At 41.0% G+C, this 27,842-nt stretch overlaps 2 protein-coding genes across 7 annotated transcripts in view; one reads left to right on the forward strand and one right to left on the reverse strand.

Moving 5' to 3' along the window:
* The window catches only part of nherf1b (NHERF family PDZ scaffold protein 1b), a 30,876-nt gene extending 5,320 nt beyond the window's left edge, over positions 1-25,556 (forward strand). Inside the window, exons 2-6 of one of the 2 annotated variants that reach the window (XM_079457112.1) lie at positions 12,341-12,511; positions 15,345-15,498; positions 17,298-17,341; positions 23,559-23,684; positions 24,337-25,556. In XM_079457112.1, coding sequence (XP_079313238.1) covers positions 12,341-12,511; positions 15,345-15,498; positions 17,298-17,341; positions 23,559-23,684; positions 24,337-24,483 — 642 coding nt within the window. In that variant the 3' untranslated portion in view covers positions 24,484-25,556. The remainder of the gene's footprint in view (positions 1-12,340; positions 12,512-15,344; positions 15,499-17,297; positions 17,342-23,558; positions 23,685-24,336) is intronic. The other variant, XM_079457113.1, reaches the window with a different exon arrangement.
* LOC306894499 (CASK interacting protein 2) overlaps positions 25,547-27,842 on the reverse strand; it is a 43,193-nt gene continuing 40,897 nt past the window's right edge. For 3 of the 5 annotated variants that reach the window (XM_079457110.1, XM_079457109.1, XM_079457107.1), the window contains 2 exons: positions 27,372-27,603; positions 25,547-26,951 (listed from right to left, as the gene is read on the reverse strand). In XM_079457110.1, coding sequence (XP_079313236.1) covers positions 26,855-26,951; positions 27,372-27,603 — 329 coding nt within the window. In that variant the 3' untranslated portion in view covers positions 25,547-26,854. The remainder of the gene's footprint in view (positions 26,952-27,371; positions 27,604-27,842) is intronic. The other 2 variants (XM_079457111.1, XM_079457108.1) reach the window with 1 other exon arrangement.

Below are 27,842 nucleotides of genomic sequence, written 5' to 3' on the forward strand. Positions count from 1 at the left end.
CATTTAAGAATAATATTAACAAGTTCAAAATTATAAAGCTGAATTCAACAGCCCCCTGAGGAACAAAACTCTATGAGCTCCCTCTTTCAGCTCCACCATCTAGACTCGCCACCTCCCTCTTTCAGCTCCAACATCTAGACTCGCCACCTCCCTCTTTCAGCCCCACCATCTAGACTCGCCACCTCCCTCTTTCAGCTCCAACATCTAGACTCGCCACCTCCCTCTTTCAGCTCCAACATCTAGACTCGCCACCTCCCTCTTTCAGCTCCAACATCTAGACTCGCCACCTCCCTCTTTCAGCTCCAACATCTAGACTCGCCACCTCCCTCTTTCAGCCCCACCATCTAGACTCGCCACCTCCCTCTTTCAGCTCCAACATCTAGACTCGCCACCTCCCTCTTTCAGCTCCAACATCTAGACTCGCCACCTCCCTCTTTCAGCTCCAACATCTAGACTCGCCACCTCCCTCTTTCAGCTCCACCATCTAGACTCGCCACCTCCCTCTTTCAGCTCCAACATCTAGACTCGCCACCTCCCTCTTTCAGCCCCACCATCTAGACTCGCCACCTCCCTCTTTCAGCTCCAACATCTAGACTCGCCACCTCCCTCTTTCAGCTCCAACATCTAGACTCGCCACCTCCCTCTTTCAGCTCCAACATCTAGACTCGCCACCTCCCTCTTTCAGCTCCAACATCTAGACTCGCCACCTCCCTCTTTCAGCTCCAACATCTAGACTCGCCACCTCCCTCTTTCAGCTCCAACATCTAGACTCGCCACCTCCCTCTTTCAGCTCCAACATCTAGACTCGCCACCTCCCTCTTTCAGCCCCACCATCTAGACTCGCCACCTCCCTCTTTCAGCTCCAACATCTAGACTCGCCACCTCCCTCTTTCAGCTCCAACATCTAGACTCGCCACCTCCCTCTTTCAGCCCCACCATCTAGACTCGCCACCTCCCTCTTTCAGCTCCAACATCTAGACTCGCCACCTCCCTCTTTCAGCTCCAACATCTAGACTCGCCACCTCCCTCTTTCAGCTCCAACATCTAGACTCGCCACCTCCCTCTTTCAGCTCCAACATCTAGACTCGCCACCTCCCTCTTTCAGCCCCACCATCTAGACTCGCCACCTCCCTCTTTCAGCTCCAACATCTAGACTCGCCACCTCCCTCTTTCAGCTCCAACATCTAGACTCGCCACCTCCCTCTTTCAGCTCCAACATCTAGACTCGCCACCTCCCTCTTTCAGCTCCACCATCTAGACTCGCCACCTCCCTCTTTCAGCTCCAACATCTAGACTCGCCACCTCCCTCTTTCAGCCCCACCATCTAGACTCGCCACCTCCCTCTTTCAGCTCCAACATCTAGACTCGCCACCTCCCTCTTTCAGCTCCAACATCTAGACTCGCCACCTCCCTCTTTCAGCTCCAACATCTAGACTCGCCACCTCCCTCTTTCAGCTCCAACATCTAGACTCGCCACCTCCCTCTTTCAGCCCCACCATCTAGACTCGCCACCTCCCTCTTTCAGCTCCAACATCTAGACTCGCCACCTCCCTCTTTCAGCTCCAACATCTAGACTCGCCACCTCCCTCTTTCAGCTCCAACATCTAGACTCGCCACCTCCCTCTTTCAGCTCCAACATCTAGACTCGCCACCTCCCTATTTCAGCCCCACCATCTAGACTCGCCACCTCCCTCTTTCAGCTCCAACATCTAGACTCGCCACCTCCCTCTTTCAGCTCCAACATCTAGACTCGCCACCTCCCTCTTTCAGCTCCAACATCTAGACTCGCCACCTCCCTCTTTCAGCTCCAACATCTAGACTCGCCACCTCCCTCTTTCAGCTCCAACATCTAGACTCGCCACCTCCCTCTTTCAGCTCCAACATCTAGACTCGCCACCTCCCTCTTTCAGCTCCAACATCTAGACTCGCCACCTCCCTCTTTCAGCCCCACCATCTAGACTCGCCACCTCCCTCTTTCAGCTCCAACATCTAGACTCGCCACCTCCCTCTTTCAGCTCCAACATCTAGACTCGCCACCTCCCTCTTTCAGCTCCAACATCTAGACTCGCCACCTCCCTCTTTCAGCTCCAACATCTAGACTCGCCACCTCCCTCTTTCAGCCCCACCATCTAGACTCGCCACCTCCCTCTTTCAGCTCCAACATCTAGACTCGCCACCTCCCTCTTTCAGCTCCAACATCTAGACTCGCCACCTCCCTCTTTCAGCTCCAACATCTAGACTCGCCACCTCCCTCTTTCAGCTCCAACATCTAGACTCGCCACCTTCCTCTTTCAGCTCCAACATCTAGACTCGCCACCTCCCTCTTTCAGCCCCACCATCTAGACTCGCCACCTCCCTCTTTCAGCCCCACCATCTAGACTCGCCACCTCCCTCTTTCAGCTCCAACATCTAGACTCGCCACCTCCCTCTTTCAGCCCCACCATCTAGACTCGCCACCTCCCTCTTTCAGCTCCAACATCTAGACTCGCCACCTCCCTCTTTCAGCTCCAACATCTAGACTCGCCACCTCCCTCTTTCAGCCACGCCATCTAGACTCGCCACCTCCCTCTTTCAGCCCCACCATCTAGACTCGCCACCTCCCTCTTTCAGCTCCAACATCTAGACTCGCCACCTCCCTCTTTCAGCCCAACATCTAGACTCGCCACCTTCCTCTTTCAGCTCCAACATCTAGACTCGCCACCTCCCTCTTTCAGCCCCACCATCTAGACTCGCCACCTCCCTCTTTCAGCTCCAACATCTAGACTCGCCACCTCCCTCTTTCAGCTCCAACATCTAGACTCGCCACCTCCCTCTTTCAGCTCCAACATCTAGACTCGCCACCTCCCTCTTTCAGCTCCAACATCTAGACTCGCCACCTCCCTCTTTCAGCTCCAACATCTAGACTCGCCACCTCCCTCTTTCAGCCCCACCATCTAGACTCGCCACCTCCCTCTTTCAGCTCCAACATCTAGACTCGCCACCTCCCTCTTTCAGCTCCAACATCTAGACTCGCCACCTCCCTCTTTCAGCTCCAACATCTAGACTCGCCACCTCCCTCTTTCAGCTCCAACATCTAGACTCGCCACCACCCTCTTTCAGCTCCAACATCTAGACTCGCCACCACCCTCTTTCAGCTCCAACATCTAGACTCGCCACCTCCCTCTTTCAGCTCCAACATCTAGACTCGCCACCTCCCTCTTTCAGCCCCACCATCTAGACTCGCCACCTCCCTCTTTCAGCTCCAACATCTAGACTCGCCACCTCCCTCTTTCAGCTCCAACATCTAGACTCGCCACCTCCCTCTTTCAGCCCCACCATCTAGACTCGCCACCTCCCTCTTTCAGCTCCAACATCTAGACTCGCCACCTCCCTCTTTCAGCCCCACCATCTAGACTCGCCACCTCCCTCTTTCAGCTCCAACATCTAGACTCGCCACCTCCCTCTTTCAGCTCCAACATCTAGACTCGCCACCTCCCTCTTTCAGCTCCAACATCTAGACTCGCCACCTCCCTCTTTCAGCCCCACCATCTAGACTCGCCACCTCCCTCTTTCAGCTCCAACATCTAGACTCGCCACCACCCTCTTTCAGCTCCAACATCTAGACTCGCTACCTCCCTCTTTCAGCCCCACCATCTAGACTCGCCACCTCCCTCTTTCAGCCCCACCATCTAGACTCGCCACCTCCCTCTTTCAGCTCCAACATCTAGACTCGCCACCTCCCTCTTTCAGCTCCAACATCTAGACTCGCCACCTCCCTCTTTCAGCTCCAACATCTAGACTCGCCACCTCCCTCTTTCAGCCCCGCCATCTAGACTCGCCACCTCCCTCTTTCAGCTCCAACATCTAGACTCACCACCCCCCTCTTTCAGCTGTACAATCTAGATTCACTGCCTGCAATGGAATTCGATAAACTGTTTGTATTAAATTATTTTAAATAATCTTTTTAGTCTTGCAAAGCAGACTAAAAATATGTAATGTAAGACATAAAACACAATGAGAATGTTGGGAAAAAGAACCTAGGCATATGTTTTACACTAAATGTACACAGAATTTTTTTTAATTATTTAAATGCCAATGAAGCCAAGCATAATAATACACTAATTTTACTAAACTAAATTTCTTACACTATTTAAAATGTAAAACACTACAAACAGAACAATGGTCAGCCTCATGTACGCTGACTAACTTGATTTGGACTATAGGTCAGTGATGGGTTCAGTGAAACCACCTAACAATAAATTCCTTTATATGGATAACAATATATGCAAAGCCCCTTTTTGTAATGTCTATTTAATTATTTAAATCAATGAACATGAATATAATTGATATAAACAGAACTGCTTATGTATGTAGTGTGTGGGAATGTGGTTCTGGTGCCTGTGCCAGTACAGAGACTCCAGAAAGCTGAGAGTGGTTTCCTCTGATTGTTTCTCATCCTGTCCGTATCCACTGATCTAGGTACAGAATTTCTCCCTCTTGATTCCCCATCAACAAAAACACAACTGATGTGGAACCTGCATTTATAAATTATGTCTGACTTTACAATCTCGGCGAAGGAAATACTTTTGCTTTTGTTCTTTTATTTATATCATTTTTATTTCATTTGTATGTTTAGGAAGTTCTTTGTGGTGGGGTCAAAGCATCTTTTTTTGCGTGTGAAGAGTTTTGCCTTAAGATCTCTAAAGTGTTTGTATACATTATGTTCCTCCTTGTGTGTTTGTTCGGTGTGTACCTGAGTCCATTGGACATTTGGATTTGAGTTTGTAAATAGTGTAAAAGCAGTTTCCTGAACTGTGGAAAATAAAGTAAAACATAACACGAACACATTTGGACTAATTTGCATATACAAACCGCTGTTGATGATATGTAATTTATAGGTTAACATATTCCCAGTCGCAGTTCTTATAATAAAATGCTTTTCTTGTATCTGCTTCTCTCTGAAATGAGTGCAGTTCATTAACCACAATATAAATAAATCTAATAGTATATTTTAATATATATAATTTAATGATTTAAATACACTACAACACTGCTGCATTTGGTTTCCTTTTCCATTCTTCACAGAGTTCACAAACTACTTCTGACAATGAGCAACTGGAAATGACTTTTTTAAAACCTAAAATAGACTTGCATCCCCACCCTGCTTAATGAGCTGACCAAAACTGAAACACACAAGGTCAGTGTGATTGTACACTAGTATTGTGAACACATTTATAGCCATATATGCTGTATTAAAGTACTGTACACATTCTACCACTATTAATTTCCTAAATGCAAAAACAACAACGCTTTTGTCCTGCAAACAGAACAGAAAGCAATGCTTCAATTTAAAGTTACAAAATAGAAGTTGTGATGGGAACGAGGTGTTATGCCGTGGTTTATATAGGCCCGGTTTCACAGACAGGATTATCTTAAACCAGGACTAGGCCTTAGCTAAATTAAAACATTTGAGTAGATCTTTAAAAATACCATATTGAAAACAGCACTGGTGTGCATCTTCAGACAGATCAATGGCACTGACATATTTTAAGATATATCACTGCATATTATTTTCAGTTACGACAGCTCAACCTTGAGTTTTAGTCTGGGACTAGGCTTCAGCCTTGTCTGTGAAACCGGACAATGGAAAATAAGAGTGGACCAAGTACTGGCAATTGTGGTTCCCCATTGCTTAGCTGATGTGCAATACCTCTCCCCTTCAGGATACCTTGAAATATTTTGCTATGTGGTACGGCTTAAACCTACAGAGGGCATTTCCTGTGAAGGTTAAAAAAAGATTGACAGAAGGATCTAATTGCCGTGTCAAAAAGTAAAGAGATCACATAGCAATAGATTTAGACAGACACGTGAAATGGACTTTAGAATAGGGCTTTTCAGAGTTTAAAGACTAAATTAAATTAGTTTAAAGTCCCAGTTTGACCCAACACATCTGGCAGATGCTTCCACAGCATCCATTCACATCCCTCCATCCATCCATGTGTCATTTCTCTGCTTCTAGAGGCAATAGGCAGACTACTAAAATTAAGAAATATTTCTATGTGTGCACCTACTGATATTTGCATATATACCTGAAATACTCAACCTGTGCACAGAGCAAGGTTGAATGGGCGATGAACACATGCTGTTTGTTTTTGTTTTGCGTCATCTGTGGTCATTGATTCTAGAGCGAGTCAATACAAGGCGGGGCATGTTTGACAGTGGGATTAATCATTTGCAGGCCATTTAGTTAGATATGCGTAACCTTTGGACCTGACAGAGGGTTAAACGAAGAAACCTTTCCATCTTTAATCTCTGTGATGAAGTTGAAATTTATTCTTCATTATGTTATATGTGAAACACACTTGAGTGACACAAATGACACCCTTGTTTTTTTCAAAGTTATTGCAGTTTTTAAATTCAAATGGTTCGCAAACAATGTACATAGAAATGTATTGTACATGAATTATGCTGCTTATGTTTGTTTGTTATGTTGGATGGGAATAGCTGTGGTCCATGAGTCAGTTACTGCATTAGTGTTGTTTACTCAGGATTTGGCCACATGTATGTTAATGTATGGAGCTGGAGGTTGATGGGCTGTGGTAGGATTATTAGATCATATTACTGAAGTCTGTTGACTTCTTTAAACAGATGTTGTCAAGGAGGTGATTTTGTAGGTTATGTTCTAGAATAATCTAGAAAATGTTAAAAACGTAACGCAAGCAGTTTCTGCCAATCTTTTATTAATCTTGAGACCTATAGAGTAGTATTGCATACTAGGGATGTGTTCGAATATTCGATCCGGTATAACTATTAGAATATAAAAAATGCTACAAGGTTAAGTTACCTCTACAGAAGACCTTAGAGTTGTCATGTCTTATTTAACGCTTCTTCACTTCATCTGTAATGATTTTATAATATACAGAAAATAAAAAAAATCATTTGTGTGTGTATCACTCAGATTGCAATCTAGTTTAAATAATTTAAGTTTACACACCAACGTAATATTAAATTATTCATTTATTTATTACTGTAACTTGTTCGGAGCGGTTGTTCTTAGTAAAATAATATTAGTTTGTTATAAACTAATATTATTAGTTAAAAAAGCCAAACTTTTCTTTCTAGAAGTTCAAATAGGGCCTTAGCCTTCAACTTACAGCCTGTAAATACATTTGCATAGATGCTTTTTTGTTTGTTTTTAAACGCTCTGTGATTCCTTACCTTAGTTGAAATAAATGTATTGATGCAAAGCTAAACAAGACAGACACTGACAGTGAATGACGAAGAAAAAAATATTTATTTTGCACTATCTTTGTAGCTGGGTATTTTTTACGATCCTAACAGTCGGCATGGAGGTATCAAGCCTGTTTACTTTATTTATTATAAACATTTAAAACAATAAAGCCAGATATGCTTGTCAGATCTGGGTTTTGTTACCGGGAGTTAGAGGAGAGCAGCGTGTTTTAACCGTGGGCTTGCTGAGACTGCTCATTGTCACTCGCATCACCGGACTCGCGCCGTTCCCTCACGGCTCTCGTCCCACCCTGCCCACCACAGTGTCCTATATCAATAATGTATTTATTGCAGTGTAAACAGGAAGATAAATACTTGTACTCCTTTGCTACATGTTTGACTAGTCAAAGCTGGCTATGCTGATTTGAATATGCAAATCGAATAATTAAAGTCTGTCTTGACAGCATGAGCTTCATTATTCTTTATGTCTGCTATGCTGCGAAATGAATGTTACTACAACTCATTTATTAAGAAATGACCAATCAACAAGTTCTTATATTTGGCTAATAATAACAACAGTTCAGCTTGGTAAATCGGAGACGTCTTTGAAAGGTGACTATTGAATTTGTGACGTTTAAGCTGTGTTTACACAAATGCTTTTAAATTCAATGTAATCATAATAAATTGAATCTGATCCATATTAATTTTTTTCAAATATACAACCATGAAAAGCTTAAACGGATGGTTTACACAGAAATTAAAATTATTTAATTTACTCACTCCATATTCTCATATTGTATGAACACAAAAACCACACATTTCACAATATTTTCTTTTGTGTTGCACAAGACATTGTAAAATATGAAATGTCCTTCATTTGGACAGGAAGAAAGATTTACTAATACTTCAGGCTTCAGGACATCTTGATCTCTTGAATGTGATTTTGGTGCTGTGGTTGTGTTGGGTTGGCAGGACTGATCTTAGGTCAAGGACGGGGTTGTGTACACAGGATGTTCAGTTGAAGTCAAACCTTAGTTCCTCCAATTTTCATGTCAATGGTTGCTTCTCATGAGATGGACAGGCCTTTGTGATGGCAGCACATTCTTCAGATTCCTCAACATCTCTGAGATTTCTCCACACAACACGTCCTTGTATACATCAGCGATGGGCTCTGTGGCTTATCCCGTACTGAAGAAGCGGAAAGTGTTTCTGAATATTTCTAATCATGAACCGGTCATCTGATTTTCATCTATAACACATCTTTTCATTTTGTCAACTGGCACACGTTCACTTGCATTGGTTTAGTTACCATACAAAAGAAGCAGATGGGTGACGCTTTGTTTGGTCACATTCTTCAAAATATCTTCTTTTGTGTTCTGCAGAAGAAAGTCAGTCAGACAGGTTTGGAATAACATGACTGTGAGTGAATGAGGACAGAATTAATATCTTGGGGTGAACTGTCCCTTTAAGCAGGGCCATTTATCATGGAGTTCCACCTTCTCTACGACACTACGATTGGTCTACATGATGTTCGGCGAGTGCCTCCTCTAGCAGTCGCACGCATTACGGTGTGATTCTGGGTGGGTGTGATCGCTGTTCCGCATTGTTTCTGATAGTGGGAAGCAGGTGTGGTCATCAGGAAGTCCAGCACTTCCTGCGCTCCAGCCGAGTGAAGAGAAAACACTGGAGAAACTGAACAATCGGGTGGAGTTTATCTGTAGTCATACACACAGCACACATTATGTTCTAATACTGTATTGCCCTGAACACACAACACTGTTTTTTAGAACTTGAGTGATTTAACTTTCATTCCTGTGTGGTTTTGATTTGTTCGATTCACGGTGGGTGGAGAACATGAATATGCCAATAACAGCTTATGATTCCCCAAAATTATTTGGGGTAAAAACACATTTTTCATCAAGATTGCATCATATTTTACACCCGTAAAAAAAGGAAATTATATTTTGATAGTTTTTGTTGTATTTTTGCATGGCAGTGTTTAAAGGTCCAGTGTATGAAATTAAGCAGCATCTACCAGTGCTCACTCCTCCCCTCCCTTTTGAAGCACTACGGTGGCTGACACAGGACTAAGATGTCGTCACGTTTTCGCTTCTTTGCTTAAGGAGGTAATGTATTTACGAAAGGCGCTCTTTGTCCAAATTGGGCTACTGTAGAAACAACATGACAACATGACATTCAGCCCGTGGTGTGTGCAGATGAGATAGCTCATTCTAAGGTCATAAAAACATAATGTTTCAGCATGTAAGGTCTTTATACAACTCTGAACACAGTTATGTTTATTATATTGTATTTCGGTCAATATATCCTTCAAAAAATGATACACTGGACCTTTAACCCCAAACCACATTTAAAACTAATATCATCGTTTGTTTTAGATGGAACGCAATGTGTGTACATAATTTAAGGTAAAAAAACGCTGTATTTTCCACACACCGTGCATGTTTGCTTCTCCTCTTTGCCCCGCCTCTCTGAAACGCTCAGATTTTTAACAAAGCTCATCGCTCTGAAAAGCAAGGTGTGCAATGATTGGCCAGTTAATCAGTGCGTAGGGATTGGTCGAATACTGCAAGGGTGTGACTGAAATGTAACGTCTCTTACCATATTTGGAACATCAGACTCCAAAGCAACTTTACTGACATGCGTGCCCACCTTACATGCCTTTGCCATGCACCTATTTACAGCAATAGATTCACAAATAAATAAAACTGAATCTCATGTAAAACATCTGCTGTGGTGCATGGGGATGCTCAGAAAAAGGAGTATGCATGTATGGCTTTCCCTCTGACACACAGAGGAGAATAAAATGGTTGGCCCAGATCAGAAGCAAACTTAATGTAACTGAACAATTTAACAACAAGATAAATTTTGAGGTTATTATACTCCGGTGTATTAGCACTCTTCCCCCCCAAAAAACTACGCAATGCTATTCCCACCATATTCATGCATCGTCCTGTGGTCAAAAAGAGGAGGCCCCCCCAATGCGATGGACCCCTGAACCTGTTAACATAAAGCACATAGCTTCTGATCACAGCTATACGTAGTGATACAGATGACAGCATTTGTATCAATAATTATTATTTGTGTCTCTGTCTGTGAAATAGCTTAAGTTCAGAGCAGCAAAGTTTGATTTCAACAATTAATTTCATTATGATTACAATTTTAATTCATTAATGATGAATTAAAATGACCTTTTATAATGCATTGTATATTCATATCTAGCTGAGTGTGATTCTTATAATAAAATAATAATATACATATCCATAACAAATATGCAAGTAGTAATAAACACGTTAAACAAATGAGCACATCTTTAATAAAAAGCACTATAGTTATTTTTCTTACCTGTGGGTGTCTTTTCTCACTCAAGTCTATCAACTTCCCTCTCTTGTCATTAATTCAAAAATCTGCTGAGTTCAAGCATAAACAGGGAGGTCATATTTAACACAACACAATAAAACATACATTCTTCTTAAAACAGTTTCTAAATGTAAATCAATAGGGTGCTTCACACTCATCTTTAACTACACGACTAGGATAAAACCTAGGATAATGTCGTAATAAGTTGTTCATGTTTTTTAATGTGTTGCTAACTTTTTCCAATAGCCTAGCCTAACCTGTTATCTGATAACATCCCCTAAATCTAATAATTTGAAAAGGAATAATCCACTCAAATGCTTGGATGCACAAAGTTAATTCAATTGAAATGTATTGATATTATACAATCATATTCTTAAAACGTCATACCTTAGATCTTAAAGGTTGATCATAATCTGTGTGCTCCTCTGCATTTCTATTCCGACGCTAGTGCTTGGTGCTAACTTCCAGGAACTATTGAGCGTCTCCACAATCCGCCATTGCTGTAGAAAACCTGTTCCATTGGAGTGAATGAAGATGACACAATTCTGGTAGTAAAGGGCTCTGGAACAGATGTAGATTCAGGCAGGTCTCGATGAACATTCGCTTTTAGATAGAATGCATCTTTTGTTCCGACACCTTCATTTTTGCATTTTACGCGTCTAATGCATGCATGGGCAACTTAACACCAAAGACACAGAAAAACACATATTCACGCCATATGGCCCCTTTAAAGTCAAGTTTCCATACATTTACATTTATATCAATGTAATGAAAAATTATTTCAATTAAACTAATTTTATGTATACATTGTTAATATTTGTTGTACTGTGGTTATGTTTACCCTAAAATAGTGAAAATGACAACTAAACGTATGAATAATGATACAAAAAACCCTTTAAATAGAATAAAATATAGGAGAATATGTTTAAATCAATACAAAAAGCTCATTTAAGAACTAAATTACACATTTCATTTGATATGAAATGAAACCAAGACATGTTTTCCATGTTGTCCAATGAATTGTCCCAGATTACCCTAGCAACCACCACCCATACCATCCTAGCAACCAGAAACCCCTATCTTTTGCATTGCTCGTTTTGTGTTCAGTTAAGTTTTGTCCTCATCTTCTTCACACTCATTGTGTAGAGCATTACAATACCTACAAAGGATCTTTACTAAATATTTCAAACAGATGACAATCAATAGAAAGCTGTTGAAAGCATACGTTGTTCTTATGACAACCTACAGCACAAGAGGTTTTTATTGTCTTGATTAAGATCTGTTGCGTTCAGCAGTTAATTGAAATTGAGTTCATTTATAATCGAGGGCGTGTGGAGGAAAGATACCTGCAGCATTGAACACTCTGTATGTTTTACGTTGTTTCCTAAGGCTAAATATAATCCACACTGGCTGGTGCACACACGCTTTAGTTCAATTCACCTTCTAATGATCTATAAAAAGACTCCACATGTGCTCTCTAACGTAGCGGATGGGTGTTGTTTCCAGGACGACAATGTACTATACCCCGTGAACAGTGAGGGGCGGGGTCATGATCAGGTGACCTTATCCTGTGCGCCATCCAATTCCATCACTTGTGTATGGACCTCCAGCCACCAGCAGACACTTCCCATGATTCCCGGTCTTTCTGTCAGGACTGTATGAATACTAATAATGAAGGGCACAGGCGTTCAGGCCCCAGACTTCCTGTCTTTGAGCTGCGTTTTATTGTGTTGATGTTGTGTCTCCCCTGCAGGACTTGAAACTCCAGCTCAGGCCGCGGCTCTGTGTCATTAGGAAAGGCCCAAATGGCTTCGGCTTTAACCTGCACAGTGAAAAATCCAGACCCGGCCAGTACATCAGAGCTATAGATGACGACTCGCCGGCAGAGAAGTCCGGTCTGAGTCCACAGGATAGAATAATACAGGTACACACACCATGCACACAAAACACGAGGTCTCATTGAAATCGGTATTTAGGGACCCTTTGCCTTTCAAACAAGACTGTGATAGAAAGAGTTGCCAAGCATCTTAGCGATCTATCGATGTTGACTACATTAATCTCATGTAAATTCATGGATCGCAGGGTTAGGGTTACTTATGTCAGAGTCACTTATGTCAAGATAAGACGTAACTCTTTCATTTCATTGAGTTGTGTCTAAAATATGAACTCTTGTGTTAAATCAAACATGATGGATTTATAATTTTCCGTCACACGTTGTAGTTTCTGGAAGGGGACTAGTAATGGGATCTGTACAATTGGGTCACTTTTTAGCTCTTCCTGTTGAACAGGAGCTGATACTCAATGGAACAGAAACATCAGTCCTGAACATCACAAAGACACATGATCCTTACTCGAGGAAATAAAAGTGCTCGCTGGAGCTTCGCTTGACTACATTGTTCATCTCTACGTTTAGCAGACGGCCATGTAGCTCTTAAACGTTGTGTGTCAGTTACGCACATCCCAGGATGATTTATTGACCCTATATTGTTCCATATATTAAAAAGATTAATAATAAATGATAAAAGATCCTTTTTGTAAGTTGTGATTCTTGTTGCGGCCCCTCCATCCGGAGTGAGAGCGACAGAAAGGCCGGCGATTAGGGAAGGAAGCAGTGATGGAGGGGTATGTGTTGTCCCAGAGGGGCCTCCAGTTCTCCTACTGTGAGCCGGACTCTTTGTGTCAGACAGGCAGCTATTGTTTCTTCTGCTGAGCGCACATTGTCCGTTTCCTCTCCTCACAGTCACACCCTCTGTCCTCACCCCCACCCTCATATAGATCACAGATACACAATCTTAAAGAATTACAACTTAAAACCATTTCTGTCATCATTTATTCACCCTCATGTCCTTCTAAACCCACGCAGCTTTCTTGTTCTGTCTACACAACAGGCCGAATGTCTTGAGCTGCTCGGTTTCATGAACACCATAAACGTGCTTCAGATATAGTTGGGGCGGGCTGTCACAATTATTAAATAATCGTCTCATCGCAATAATTTGACATAATCGCAATAATTTGACATAATCGCAATTATTTGACATAACCGCGATGATTGTAAATCCTTTCGAAAACAAGGGTGACTGCAGCCTTTTACATCCACCGTCCTTGATATGCACTCAACGTTACGTTCAAATTACATTTCTTCATTATTTTATGTTGTATTAGATTTTATATTTTTGAGTTTTATTAAAGCCACGATATGGAATAATTTTGTTATGAAATATTCAAAAATCACTTGCACAGTGTGACATATTTCATGTAGTTGTGTACTTCCATTATCCCAAATTCAGAGATATTCCTATTTAAGATAATGGCCCGTCCCTTGTCTCCCTTGTATATGTCGCATATCAGTGATTAATATCCGCTGCTCCGCATGACCCTCAGTTTCCGGTTGTAGAAAACGACAGCAACATGCAAATGCAGAAGTGGTTATACAGCATCTGGGATGCAGCATCTGTTGTTCTGTTATTATGGATCACGATTACTCTTTGGTGAGTGAAGGAAACCCCAAAAAGCATTAACCTAGTTTACTTTTAAAACGACGACTGTATGACATGTTTTAAACATGTAAAACTGTGTAGCATTATGCTACCAAATCAATAGACAAAGTCATTCATGGGCTAACGTAGAATTACATTCCACGTTTCTTGCAAGCCTGTTCATCACAATCCTCCTCCATGAACATGATTGGTGATCTCCATATGAACATGTCCCATAATTCCTCTCCTACATAACGTCATTTAGCTTCGCCTTTTGTTATTGTTTCGAAAGTGCACCATCTAGCGCTCCAAATCTACATATTGTGGCTTTAAAGTGATTCCTGATTTGCTGAATGTACACATCAAGACCACATTATCCTCATATCTCAGTCTCTTCTGTTAGGGTCTTTCAACAGGGAATGTTACTAGTTATGTAAAGAATTTTTACATTTCTTAATGTATCTATAATTTATTAATTGAAAAAACAAATTGTAATTAATCATTGTAATTGTCAAAGCCTTAAAACAGACAATGAATCGCCATAGTCGCAATTATTTCATAGACAATTAATCGTTGGCCAATCATTGTGACAGCCACAGTCTCTGAACAATATTACATTTAAGTTAAAGGGTCATTCGTGGGATCCTGTCAGATTCGCCCTTGACATTCCTCGCCATCATTGTGTGTGTGTGTGTGTGAATGAGAATACACCACACAGGATATCCTTTCACTGGACATCAGGAAATAAGACCGATAATATAGAAAAATAAATCCTGGCTTTGATAAACACTCTGAAACAATGAACTTGTGATCTATGTGTCTGCCAAAAATACATTCATGTGTAAGGACAAAATTCACACAAGTATACCTCCATTACTGTTAAATAGATGTCAGTCTTTTTAGATTATATTTTTCATTATACAAGTGGGAATTTACAATTAAACGTACGTAACATGGAATAAGACAACAATATGACATTTTACCGCATGTAAATGTTGTAAAATATAGTGGTGGAAAACTCCCATGACTCTTTAACATCTCAGTTATTTCTCATGAGATTGAATGGAGAGCAAACTGAAGTCTCATCGGTGTCTCATGTATTTCTCCTGAGAAAGAGTGGCAGAAATCTCACAACGTCTCTGTCATTAGAGTTTCAGAGATGTCAGCAATGTCTCAAACTGATCTCAGATGACTTTAAATTGAACTCTGTCAAACCTGATCTATGAAAGAGTCGGCGTGTGTGTTTGTGTGTTGATGCAGTTTGTGTCTGTGTGTCTGCAGGTGAACGGTGTTCCTGTGGAGGGCAAACAGCATTCACATGTGGTGGCTGCCATCATAGCCGGTGGAGATGAAACATCTCTGTTGGTAATAGATCCAGACGCAGATGCTTTCTTTAAGAAGTGTGGAGTGACAGCCACCGCCGAGCACATCACAGGTACACAACAACACTTAAACCCAGACTAACCGTCGGTCAGCCACGCGTGATTATGGTCTCTGGGGTTGGGTTTCCTGTCAGAAGAGTCCAAATGTCATCTTGTTTTGTCACCTCGTGCCAACAATGTCTCCGATCAGAGTGCCAGCTGCTGTTATGGAAGCCTGCGTGTCTGTGTAACCGGATTAGTCATGAGAGACTGCACACACATTGTTTACACGTTTTATGTACTGACCAAAAGTTTGCCGTCAGCAATGGTGGAAACATTTTGATATCATAGTTTATCAGAAATATTATCTAGGTAAACTAGTAACAATTGACCAGATTCATGATGACAAGTACTGTATGTATTTGTCATAAACATCATTGGAACAAGATTATGTCTAATGTCTGTTTAGGTACTACAATACATTGGCATTCAAACCCTCAACCTTTGTGTTGCTAACTCAATACCTTAGCAGCTTGGCTACAGGAACACTGAACTTTCATAACTACTATTTGTGAATAGTTTATGCCGATTTGAAGGGGATTGGTTGCCATGTATTTAGTTGAAAATGCCATTATGTAAAATGTAAAAAAACTAATCTGAAAGTATTTCTACAGCATGAATATATGAGCATATGGATCTGGTTGTACTGTATATGCAGGGTCACAATGACTGGAATTTATCAATCAAACTTCGCTTATGAATACATATGTAAAGCACGTGTATACACATATATAAATTATTCAAATAAATAGGTATACTATCGGATGTTCAAGCAAATGCATGTGAAATACATGACTCCCAACTTATTAAAGTACAGAGTCGGCGAGGTCAGCTGTCGGAAAAAAAACAGGATCTGAAAATCTGTGGCCACAGTTTTGTAATTCGCCCGCTCAGTTTGTAAGTGATTTAAAGGCGTATACGCATTGGAACATATTTATATGTAAACACAAGAAAATACCGATGCGTGCACGCAGGAAGGTTTTATGTATATGCGAATAGTTATAGATGTATTCATATATAGATGTATACGCGGGTGTGTATACTGTAGGTGTATGTGTGGATTAAGTTTACGTGCATTTGCAAGTCATTCGCAAGTCAAACATCTGATAATATACCTGCATGTGTGAGTCATTTGTATGTGAATGCACGTGTTTTGTGTATCTATTCATAAGCAAAGTTTGATTTAAACCTTCATAGGAATGACTATTTTTATGGGGTCATTTGGCCATACACAGGCTGCCCATCACACAAATGAGGAGTTTGATTCGTGTGGTTTCCAAGACACTGCTGTAGAGTGGCTCTTACCCTTCGGCCATACTGGGAATGAAGAGTATGTGTGAGATCAGTGGCCAGATGGACACTCGCAGGGCCTCAGAATGATCGCAGCACAACACACATCACTGCGTAGCTGTCTTTCACTCATTATACTGTTCAGATAAAAAGATCACGACGGGTTGTGAAACGAATGTGATAGCAGCACACAGACACAGAACTGGCTGATGGAAGGATTTGGGACCATGTCTCATGTATCGTACAGTATCATGCTGTTTTGTGTCTGTTCGTTTGATAATGTCTAGTCCACTATGAAGACCTCTAGATTTTGTTCCCTAAGGAGTGTTGAGGGTATCCATGGATCTCTGAAGGGTTCAATTATAAATGAAGCACATACCTGTGGTATGTAACCGAGTAGACATCTGTTCACTGTAACATTAGGAGGACGTTCAGAAGTCTTTGCTCTTCACATGAGAAGCTTGATGTGTGTGAAGGATGCAGATAAACGTTTGATCGGTGCTGTTTCTCTCTGTGTCTGCAGGAGCATTACCTGAACCTCTGCTCAACGGCAACATGGATGTTAAGGTGAGCGTGACAAACACAAAACACTTCTTTGTGAATAATACTCTTCAGCTCTCTGTTTCTTTGTGTTTTTTGTTGTTGTTTTTCCCTTCAATTCAGGTCACTCGTGACATTTGGTTTTGGAAGCTTTTTTATTATGACTTTAAAGGGATAGTTCTACATTCTTCAAAATGTCTTCTTTTGTGTTCAAAGAAACAATAAAAAACCAAAGTTAACACAAGCTGAAGATATTTCCACATTTCGTCCTACGACACCCTGGTAACAGGTTTTATGTATAAAGGTGGCAGCGGTGACATTAAACGTCAAAATGAGCAAAAAACGACAACATTTAGTTTGATGGAGTTGTTGGAAGTTTGGTTGTGGTTCAGTTAGTGTCGTTTCAATCCCACAAATATATTCGTATAACTGTACTCAGGCATCAGTATTCATAAATGATGTGTTAGTTTGTGAAGATTATCTTGACAGACAAAACGTGTCATAAACTTGTGTTGGTCACACAGCTTGTTTTGTCTTCTCTAATCCAAAAGGCTTTGTTGGGTTTGGACGTTTGGCCCGATGGATTATTGTAGCAAATAAAAAGGCTAAAGAAATACGGGAGATTTATGACTACACTTCAGTGTTCACAGTAACCCTTCAGAGGATCACACAGCGTCCTGCACTGTACAAACCAGATACTCTTAGCCCATGTCCAAAACTAACACTCACTTAACACAAACATACTTAGATAGTGAGCTTTGATAGTGTTATAAAATGAAAGTCTGACCCTCAGTGAATTGAAGACACAAAAGATGAAATGGCTTTCAGTGAAAAAATGTATCTTCTCCAGACTTTTGTATGGCCGCTGCACACAAGCAAACTAAAAAAATCTTGTTTTTGTTGATAAATTGCTGTTGAACTGGAGACTGACTCATCCGGTAGATGATGCTGCGAGTGACGCATTGACCTGCACTGTTTGTCACAAATAAAGAACAGCCAAATAAACACGTTGTCACAGGAACAAAAATAATTTTGGATGAGCCCACAGTCATTGAAGTTGATGTCAGAGATGTCATGCTGGAGCAGACACACACACACACACAGTGCTCAGTGGATGATGTGTTGGATGTTAGCTGGCAGCAGGAGGGAATCAGTGTGTACTGTCACCTGTCAGAAGAGAAGTGATGTCAATGTCTCTCTAATGCTGCCCACTCTTAAAGTTAATGAAGCTTTGCCTCCAGCAGCCCGAGGGCTCCCATGAACCCGAGCAACTGACAGACTAAAACACTCACTGGCTCATGTGGGACCCCTGCTGGACATGTTGAACTACTACACCACCATTTCCGAAGAATTACAAGTCGATTCAAACCATCTATTGAGTTTGTCATCCCATGTATTGAAGTGTAATTTTTAATACAATAAAATGTTTAAGTAAAAACCTGCAAGCCAGTACACATTGACGATTGGTGTTTGTTATATTTTATTTTTTAAATATTTTGGTTACAGTGTTTGAAATTATAATTCCTCTGATTAAACACAAAACACCTTCGGACCATTTCAGAGCAAATATAATCAACTATCCAACCCTATTGTGTTGGTTAACATCAAAATGCATGCGCATTAGTTTGTATGCGCATTAGTTTGCTGTAGGAGCATTAGTTTGCTGTAGGCGCATTAGTTTGCTGTAGGCGCATTAGTTTGCTGTAGGTGCATTAGTTAGTTTGCTATCGGTGCATTAGTTTGTATGCGCATTAGTTTGCTGTAGGCGCATTAGTTTGCTGTAGGCGCATTAGTTTGCTATAGGTGCATTAGTTTGCTGTAGGTGCATTAGTTAGTTTGCTGTAGGTGCATTAGTTAGTTTGCTATAGGTGCATTAGCTAGTTTGCTGTAGGTGCATTAGTTTGCTGTATCCGCATTAGTTTGCTGTAGGCGCATTAGTTTGCTGTATGTGCATTAGTTTGCTGTAGGCGCATTAGTTTGCTGTATGCGCATTAGTTTGCTGTATGTGCATTAGTTTGCTGTAGGCGCATTAGTTTGCTGTAGGTGCATTAGTTTGCTGTAGGCGCATTAGTTTGCTGTATGTGCATTAGTTTGCTGTAGGTGCATTAGTTAGTTTGCTGTAGGCGCATTAGTTTGCTGTATGCGCATTAGTTTGCTGTATGCGCATTAGTTTGCTGTAGGCGCATTAGTTTGCTGTATGCGCATTAGTTTGCTGTATGTGCATTAGTTTGCTGTATGTGCATTAGTTTGCTGTATGTGCATTAGTTTGCTGTATGCGCATTAGTTTGCTGTAGGCGCATTAGTTTGCTGTATGCGCATTAGTTTGCTGTATGCGCATTAGTTTGCTGTAGGCGCATTAGTTTGCTGTAGGCGCATTAGTTTGCTGTATGTGCATTAGTTTGCTGTATGCGCATTAGTTTGCTGTATGTGCATTAGTTTGCTGTAGGAGCATTCGTTTGCTGTAGGCGCATTAGTTAGTTTGCTGTATGTGCATTAGTTTGCTGTAGGTGCATTAGTTTGCTGTAGGCGCATTAGTTTGCTGTATCCGCATTAGTTTGCTGTAGGCGCATTAGTTTGCTGTATGCGCATTAGTTTGCTGTAGGCGCATTAGTTTGCTGTAGGCGCATTAGTTTGCTGTAGGTGCATTAGTTAGTTTGCTGTAGGTGCATTAGTTAGTTTGCTATCGGTGCATTAGTTTGTATGCGCATTAGTTTGCTGTAGGCGCATTAGTTTGCTGTAGGCGCATTAGTTTGCTATAGGTGCATTAGTTTGCTGTAGGTGCATTAGTTAGTTTGCTGTAGGTGCATTAGTTAGTTTGCTATAGGTGCATTAGCTAGTTTGCTGTAGGTGCATTAGTTTGCTGTATCCGCATTAGTTTGCTGTATCCGCATTAGTTTGCTGTATGTGCATTAGTTTGCTGTAGGTGCATTAGTTAGTTTGCTGTAGGTGCATTAGTTTGCTGTAGGCGCATTAGTTTGCTGTAGGCGCATTAGTTAGTTTGCTGTAGGCGCATTAGTTTGCTGTAGGCGCATTAGTTAGTTTGCTGTAGGCGCATTAGTTTGCTGTATGTGCATTAGTTTGCTGTAGGTGCATTAGTTAGTTTGCTGTAGGTGCATTAGTTTGCTGTAGGCGCATTAGTTTGCTGTAGGTTAATTAGTTAGTTTGCTGTAGGTGCATTAGTTTGCTGTAGGTGCATTAGTTTGCTGTAGGCGCATTAGTTTGATGTAGGCGCATTAGTTTGCTGTATGTGCATTAGTTTGCTGTAGGTGCATTAGTTAGTTTGCTGTAGGCGCATTAGTTTGCTGTAGGCGCATTAGTTTGCTGTATGCGCATTAGTTTGCTGTAGGAGCATTCGTTTGCTGTAGGCGCATTAGTTTGCTGTAGGCGCATTAGTTTGCTGTATGCGCATTAGTTTGCTGTAGGCGCATTAGTTTGCTGTATGCGCATTAGTTTGCTGTAGGAGCATTCGTTTGCTGTAGGCGCATTAGTTTGCTGTAGGCGCATTAGTTTGCTGTATGCGCATTCGTTTGCTGTAGGCGCATTAGTTTGCTGTAGGCGCATTAGTTTGCTGTATGCGCATTAGTTTGCTGTAGGCGCATTAGTTTGCTGTATGCGCATTAGTTTGCTGTAGGCGCATTAGTTTGCTGTATGCGCATTAGTTTGCTGTATCCGCATTAGTTTGCTGTATCCGCATTAGTTTGCTGTATGCGCATTAGTTTGCTGTAGGCGCATTAGTTTGCTGTATGCGCATTAGTTTGCTGTATGCGCATTAGTCTGCTGTAGGCGCATTAGTTTGCTGTATGCGCATTAGTTTGCTGTATCCGCATTAGTTTGCTGTATGCGCATTAGTTTGCAGTATCCGCATTAGTTTGCTGTAGGCGCATTAGTTTGCTGTATGTGCATTAGTTTGCTGTAGGCGCATTAGTTTGCTGTATGCGCATTAGTTTGCTGTATGCGCATTAGTTTGCTGTATGCGCATTAGTTTGCTGTATGCGCATTAGTTTGCTGTAGGCGCATTAGTTTGCTGTAGGCGCATTAGTTAGTTTGCTGTAGGTGCATTAGTTAGTTTGCTGTAGGTGCATTAGTTAGTTTGCTATAGGTGCATTAGTTTGTATGCGCATTAGTTTGCTGTAGGCGGTGCATTAGTTTGCTGTATGCGCATTAGTTTGCTGTAGGCGCATTAGTTTGCTGTAGGCGCATTAGTTAGTTTGCTGTAGGTGCATTAGTTAGTTTGCTGTAGGTGCATTAGTTAGTTTGCTATAGGTGCATTAGTTTGTATGCGCATTAGTTTGCTTTAGGCGGTGCATTAGTTTGCTGTAGGCGCATTAGTTTGCTGTAGGAGCATTCGTTTGCTGTATGCGCATTAGTTTGCTGTAGGTGCATTAGTTAGTTTGCTGTAGGTGCATTAGTTTGCTGTAGGCGCATTAGTTTGCTGTAGGCGCATTAGTTAGTTTGCTGTAGGCGCATTAGTTTGCTGTAGGCGCATTAGTTAGTTTGCTGTAGGCGCATTAGTTTGCTGTATGTGCATTAGTTTGCTGTAGGTGCATTAGTTAGTTTGCTGTAGGTGCATTAGTTTGCTGTAGGTGCATTAGTTTGCTGTAGGTGCATTAGTTAGTTTGCTGTAGGTGCATTAGTTTGCTGTATGTGCATTAGTTTGCTGTAGGCGCATTAGTTTGCTGTAGGCGCATTAGTTTGCTGTATGTGCATTAGTTTGCTGTAGGTGCATTAGTTAGTTTGCTGTAGGTGCATTAGTTTGCTGTAGGCGCATTAGTTTGCTGTAGGCGCATTAGTTTGCTGTAGGTGCATTAGTTAGTTTGCTGTAGGTGCATTAGTTTGCTGTATGTGCATTAGTTTGCTGTAGGCGCATTAGTTTGCTGTAGGCGCATTAGTTTGCTGTATGTGCATTAGTTTGCTGTAGGTGCATTAGTTAGTTTGCTGTAGGTGCATTAGTTTGCTGTAGGCGCATTAGTTTGCTGTATGTGCATTAGTTTGCTGTAGGAGCATTCGTTTGCTGTAGGCGCATTAGTTTGCTGTAGGCGCATTAGTTTGCTGTATGCGCATTAGTTTGCTGTAGGTGCATTAGTTTGCTGTAGGCGCATTAGTTTGCTGTAGGCGCATTAGTTTGCTGTAGGCGCATTAGTTTGCTGTATGCGCATTAGTTTGCTGTATGCGCATTAGTTTGCTGTAGGTGCATTAGTTTGCTGTAGGTGCATTAGTTTGCTGTAGGCGCATTAGTTTGCTGTATGCGCATTAGTTTGCTGTATGCGCATTGGTTTGCTGTAGGCGCATTAGTTTGCTGTATGTGCATTAGTTTGCTGTATGTGCATTAGTTTGCTGTATGTGCATTAGTTTGCTGAATCCGCATTAGTTTGCTGTAGGCGCATTAGTTTGCTGTATGTGCATTAGTTTGCTGTATGCGCATTAGTTTGCTGTAGGCGCATTAGTTTGCTGTATGCGCATTAGTTTGCTGTATGCGCATTAGTTTGCAGTATGTGCATTAGTTTGCTGTAGGCGCATTAGTTTGCTGTATGCGCATTAGTTTGCTGTATGCGCATTAGTTTGCAGTATCCGCATTAGTTTGCTGTAGGCGCATTAGTTTGCTGTATGTGCATTAGTTTGCTGTATGTGCATTAGTTAGTTTGCTGTAGGTGCATTAGTTTGCTGTATGTGCATTAGTTTGCTGTAGGCGCATTAGTTTGCTGTATGCGCATTAGTTTGCTGTAGGCGCATTAGTTTGCAGTATCCGCATTAGTTTGCTGTATGCGCATTAGTTTGCTGTATGTGCATTAGTTTGCTGTAGGTGCATTAGTTTGCTGTAGGCGCATTAGTTTGCTGTAGGCGCATTAGTTTGCTGTAGGCGCATTAGTTTGCTGTATGCGCATTAGTTTGCTGTATGCGCATTAGTTTGCAGTATCCGCATTAGTTTGCTGTAGGCGCATTAGTTTGCTGTATGTGCATTAGTTTGCTGTAGGTGCATTAGTTAGTTTGCTGTAGGTGCATTAGTTTGCTGTAGGTGCATTAGTTTGCTGTAGGCGCATTAGTTTGCTGTAGGCGCATTAGTTTGCTGTATGCGCATTAGTTTGCTGTATGCGCATTAGTTTGCTGTATGCGCATTAGTTTGCTGTAGGTGCATTAGTTTGCTGTAGGCGCATTAGTTTGCTGTATGCGCATTAGTTTGCTGTAGGCGCATAAGTTTGCTGTAGGTGCTTTAGTTTGCTGTAACTAAAGTCTGTGTGCTTCTCAGATTTATGGAAACATGGCCAAAGAAGTGGAGCTGAAGGACTCAAAGTCATCGGTCAGTCTGTCCCCATCAAACGCCTCCTCTAACGCCTCCCTCACGACTCCACCCACTGAGACTCCGCCCCCTGAGGTAAGCTCAAATACGCCCACTTGCAGTTTTGGCCTCTTGAGAGTCGGTGCATGCGAGAGCCAGTAAGTGCGCGTGTTTTTATCCCATGTCTCATAAACGCCAAAGTGTAGTGCCCTTAAAGGGATAGTACACCCAAAAATGAAAATTCTGTCATATTTTACTCCACCTCAGGTTGTCCTAAACCTGTATAAATTTCTTTGTTTTGCTGTACACAAAGGAAGATATTTGTAAGAATATCAGTAACCAAACAGATCTCGCCCTTATTTACTGCCACAGCAGGGGAAATAAATAAATACTGTGGGAGTCAATGGGGGATGAGATCTGTTTAGTTACTGACATCCTTTGCGTTCAGCAGAACAGACATTTATAGAGGTTTGGAACAACACGAGGGTGCATTTTTGGGTGAACTGTCCCTTTAACTGTCATATTACGTAGATAATTTCTTAGTAAAACAACAAGTATGGCACATATTGGTGTACACTCCAGAGATGTATTTTGTAAAACGGCTTATATCACATCATTTATAACACTACATGAATTACATGTTTGCACTTGCTAAGCGGTCCATCGGGTCAGAAATACTAAATGCTGACTTGGGATCTTCACGCCCACTAGAACACTTTGAAATTGATATAATCTCTGTTTCTAATAGACCGTGGAGGTGTCTGTCGTAGAGGCCATACCAGAGCTGAATCTGTCCCTACAGCAGGTGAAGGAGCGCGCTCATCAGAAACGCTCCAATAAGAGAGCGCCACCTATGGACTGGAGCAAGAAAAATGAACTCTTCAGTAACTTATAAACCTCCAGTCATCCACTTCTGTTTTATAAGAGATTTTATGAGGTTCCGGTCAGTCGACTGAGTGTATGTATGTACAGCGTGTACACACACACAGATTTATATTGTATCCAGAATGATATATTTCACGTACTAACACTATTTTAGTAAACTAGCAATGGGACATCTGTGATGTTTTACAATCAATGGCTGTGATGGGAATGAAGTACTAATCCCCTGCTCACTTAATACTGCACAGTATACAATGTATACTGTCTGATGTTATTGTTCTTATGAATTGCAAATTAAATTGAACATAGAGGGGATTGTTTTTAAACATCATGCTCGATGTTACACTGGAAGTGAAAGGTCAAGGCGATCACATTGCATTATGGGATATAATATTCCATGCAGTGTGATATGTTGTCTAGTACATATAGGTATACCTTATAGTACTGTGTAGCACAATAAGTTGAGAACGGTATATATGCTATTCCATATTTAGCCGTTGTATCTAATCCACCGTGTATTTGACATTCTGCACATGAGTTATAACCAAACAATGCTGTTCAATAGGTGTTTGACTAGAAACATTTAGCTTTTATATAACGAAGGACCAAATGAACATTGACAATAGAAATGCATCTTAAACTCAACTTTCATTTACAGTATGAACGACAGATCATTTACACCATAAGTGTCTTCACACAGCCTGCGTTCCAGTCACCGAGGGTGTTTCAGACACCTGCTATTTAATTGGTATTTTTATATCTGTAGTACATGCTATTGCGTAATACTGCGCTTTTTATCACTGTGATGAATTCATTCTTGTGTGTGCACATGTAAATGTAATTCCTTTGTAACAAAAAATGTACCTGACACCCAATGTAATGTGCATGTATCTACATACTTGTTGCTATAGATAAAAGTCATTTTGTCCGATGCGTGTCAAAAGCATTTCAATTTGATTTTATCTGCTCCAAACCATGAAAATGTCAATTTGCTCAATCAATAGAATCTAAATACAAAAGCGTACTCTTTTCGAAGTACGAAACTGGCTGTACAGTAATAAAAACGAACAACAGACAAATATCTTAATTCATTTATTAGAAATTGAAATGAAATTGAACTAAGGAAAGTCAATGAAATACAAATACAACACGGAAACCTATTCTGATAGTTCTTACATCATCTACTAAGACAACGATTTGCAACGTGACCTCCCAAATGCAGTAAGAGACTGAATCTACACCTGACACATGGCACATGGCTTTGGTACTGAATTATTATTATTTCAATGTAATTAAAACAGTAATTCAGAATATTAACTTCTATAGTCATGTATATATAGTGCAAGATAAGCTTGGCCTAAAACTGGTCAAATGGTATGTTGACCTCAGATAAAAAAAGAACGAGATGACATTTTATTCTTAAATGTCGAATTACTAAGAAAGTTGAAACATGTATGGCAACAGTGTGGCAATTCAACATAAAAAACATTCGTATCAAACCATGTGCGACGGGGAAATGTCTCCGGATTCATTCTCATGACTTAAGCTGCAAGATCATTCTGTTGACATTAGCCAACATCTGAATAAAAATATACATATACTTTATGTGTACAACAAACAGATTTGCTTCCCAATCAAATATGCTTTTTAGTGTACAATATACATACTTTAATAAAGTTTAAATACTATTTAGACTACTATAAGTTTAAAGGTCCAAAAATAATAGTGTTTATCTTTAACTGACCTGAAATGCTTGCTGTACATTGATGCTTTAGGTGTCATTCAGAAATGTGTTCCCTTAAGAAAACTTTGATACAAAAATAAATGTCAGTCATGTTTTTCCACCTGCAAATCTTGACATTTCATTGAGGGATGATATCTGTCTTGATATCAACATACTTTGTAACAAATGTACAGTATAATGCAATGTAAACCGCTTTGGATAAAAGCGTATGTCAAATGCTTGAATGAATCTCTCTCATATAAATGTTTTAGCACCTGAAGGCTGTTGAAATGGAGAATGCTTCTGTTTTTAGAGCTGAAATGTGTTAAAATCTTTCTGTTTTGAAATGGCTTTAGGAATGATTCTCCTAAGTGCATCTTCATCTGGGTCCACTGGCCACATCTGTGCTTGGTCAAGTCCACAGTTTAGCCCCAGAAAAACAAACAATGACAGGACATAAACAAATATATATATGTGACTGAATAAACATTGAAATAGAAGAGTGGAGAAGTAGATTAGCAAGGAAATCTAGACTGTAATGAAACAGCTGTTGGTCCATATAAATGAAGGCCGGTGAGGTTTCCAGTCTTAAGGCTCGTGAGTTCAGGCAGAAGAACAAGGAAGAAGAACCTCTGTGGATCCCAAAATAATGCACAGATCTTTAATCCAGCATAGCGTCCAACTGATCGGCCAGATCATCAAACATGTTCCCAATGTCATCCAGAATGTTTCCTGCAGACTTCACAACATGAGAAACACTGCCGAGAGACAACACAAGACCTGAATTAATTTGACGGACCTTCACTCCAGAGAGATGATTCAGACATTTGAAGGAACAGCATACTCAGAACTAATGTGATGTCATTATTTAGTGTGATTGACAGGCAACTCATTTGTGTTTCAAGGAAGTGATAAAACACATTACGACAATGTTTTATGGTTGAACTTTTTCACAAGACGTAGTGCACCTCGTGATTCATTTTTTCATTTTACACACAAAAATAAGTCTTAAAGTCCCAGTGAAATTAAAAACGACAATGCCTATTTTTTCATGAAATGTTGCTGCGTTTATTGTACATTTTTCAGAAATCGGTCGTAATCTTGCACTTCTGTGCTTGTGAAATGGTCTACAAGTGTGAACTTTGGTGGGTTTGGATGCTCTGTAAAGTTTCTCTCACCCGTCAGTGTTGTGTTCCAGTGTGAGTTTTCTCTCCACCGCCCTCAGAGCTTCCTCCAGAGTTGAGCTGGTTTTGTCCAGTCTCTGCTGGACCAGCATCGAGCCCTGAGATGCCTCAATGGATCTCACACACTGACCTGTGCTCTCTGCCGGTGGAGAATACAGGACAGGAGACTGAGGCGCTGCAAATGCGACGCTCTGAACAACATTCAGAGTCACGCTTGAGCCCACTGCTGCGGACAGAACCAGAGAATAAATGCTCTACATTTCAACCCCAAAGATACAAATTACAACAACTATTTCATTATAAATTACAACTGTAGGCTAGTGGGATGTACTTTTATACACTTTTGTTTGTTCTTGTTGACAGTTAAATTCTACTTTTTGAGAATAAACTGATTAAATGAATGTTATAAAGAGTGGTGCTCGATTTTAAATGTATGAAATCATTTTGGTCACACTTTATTATTTT

This window comes from Barbatula barbatula (genome assembly GCF_947034865.1).
Source record: "Barbatula barbatula genome assembly, chromosome: 5".
NCBI lineage: Eukaryota > Metazoa > Chordata > Actinopteri > Cypriniformes > Nemacheilidae > Barbatula > Barbatula barbatula.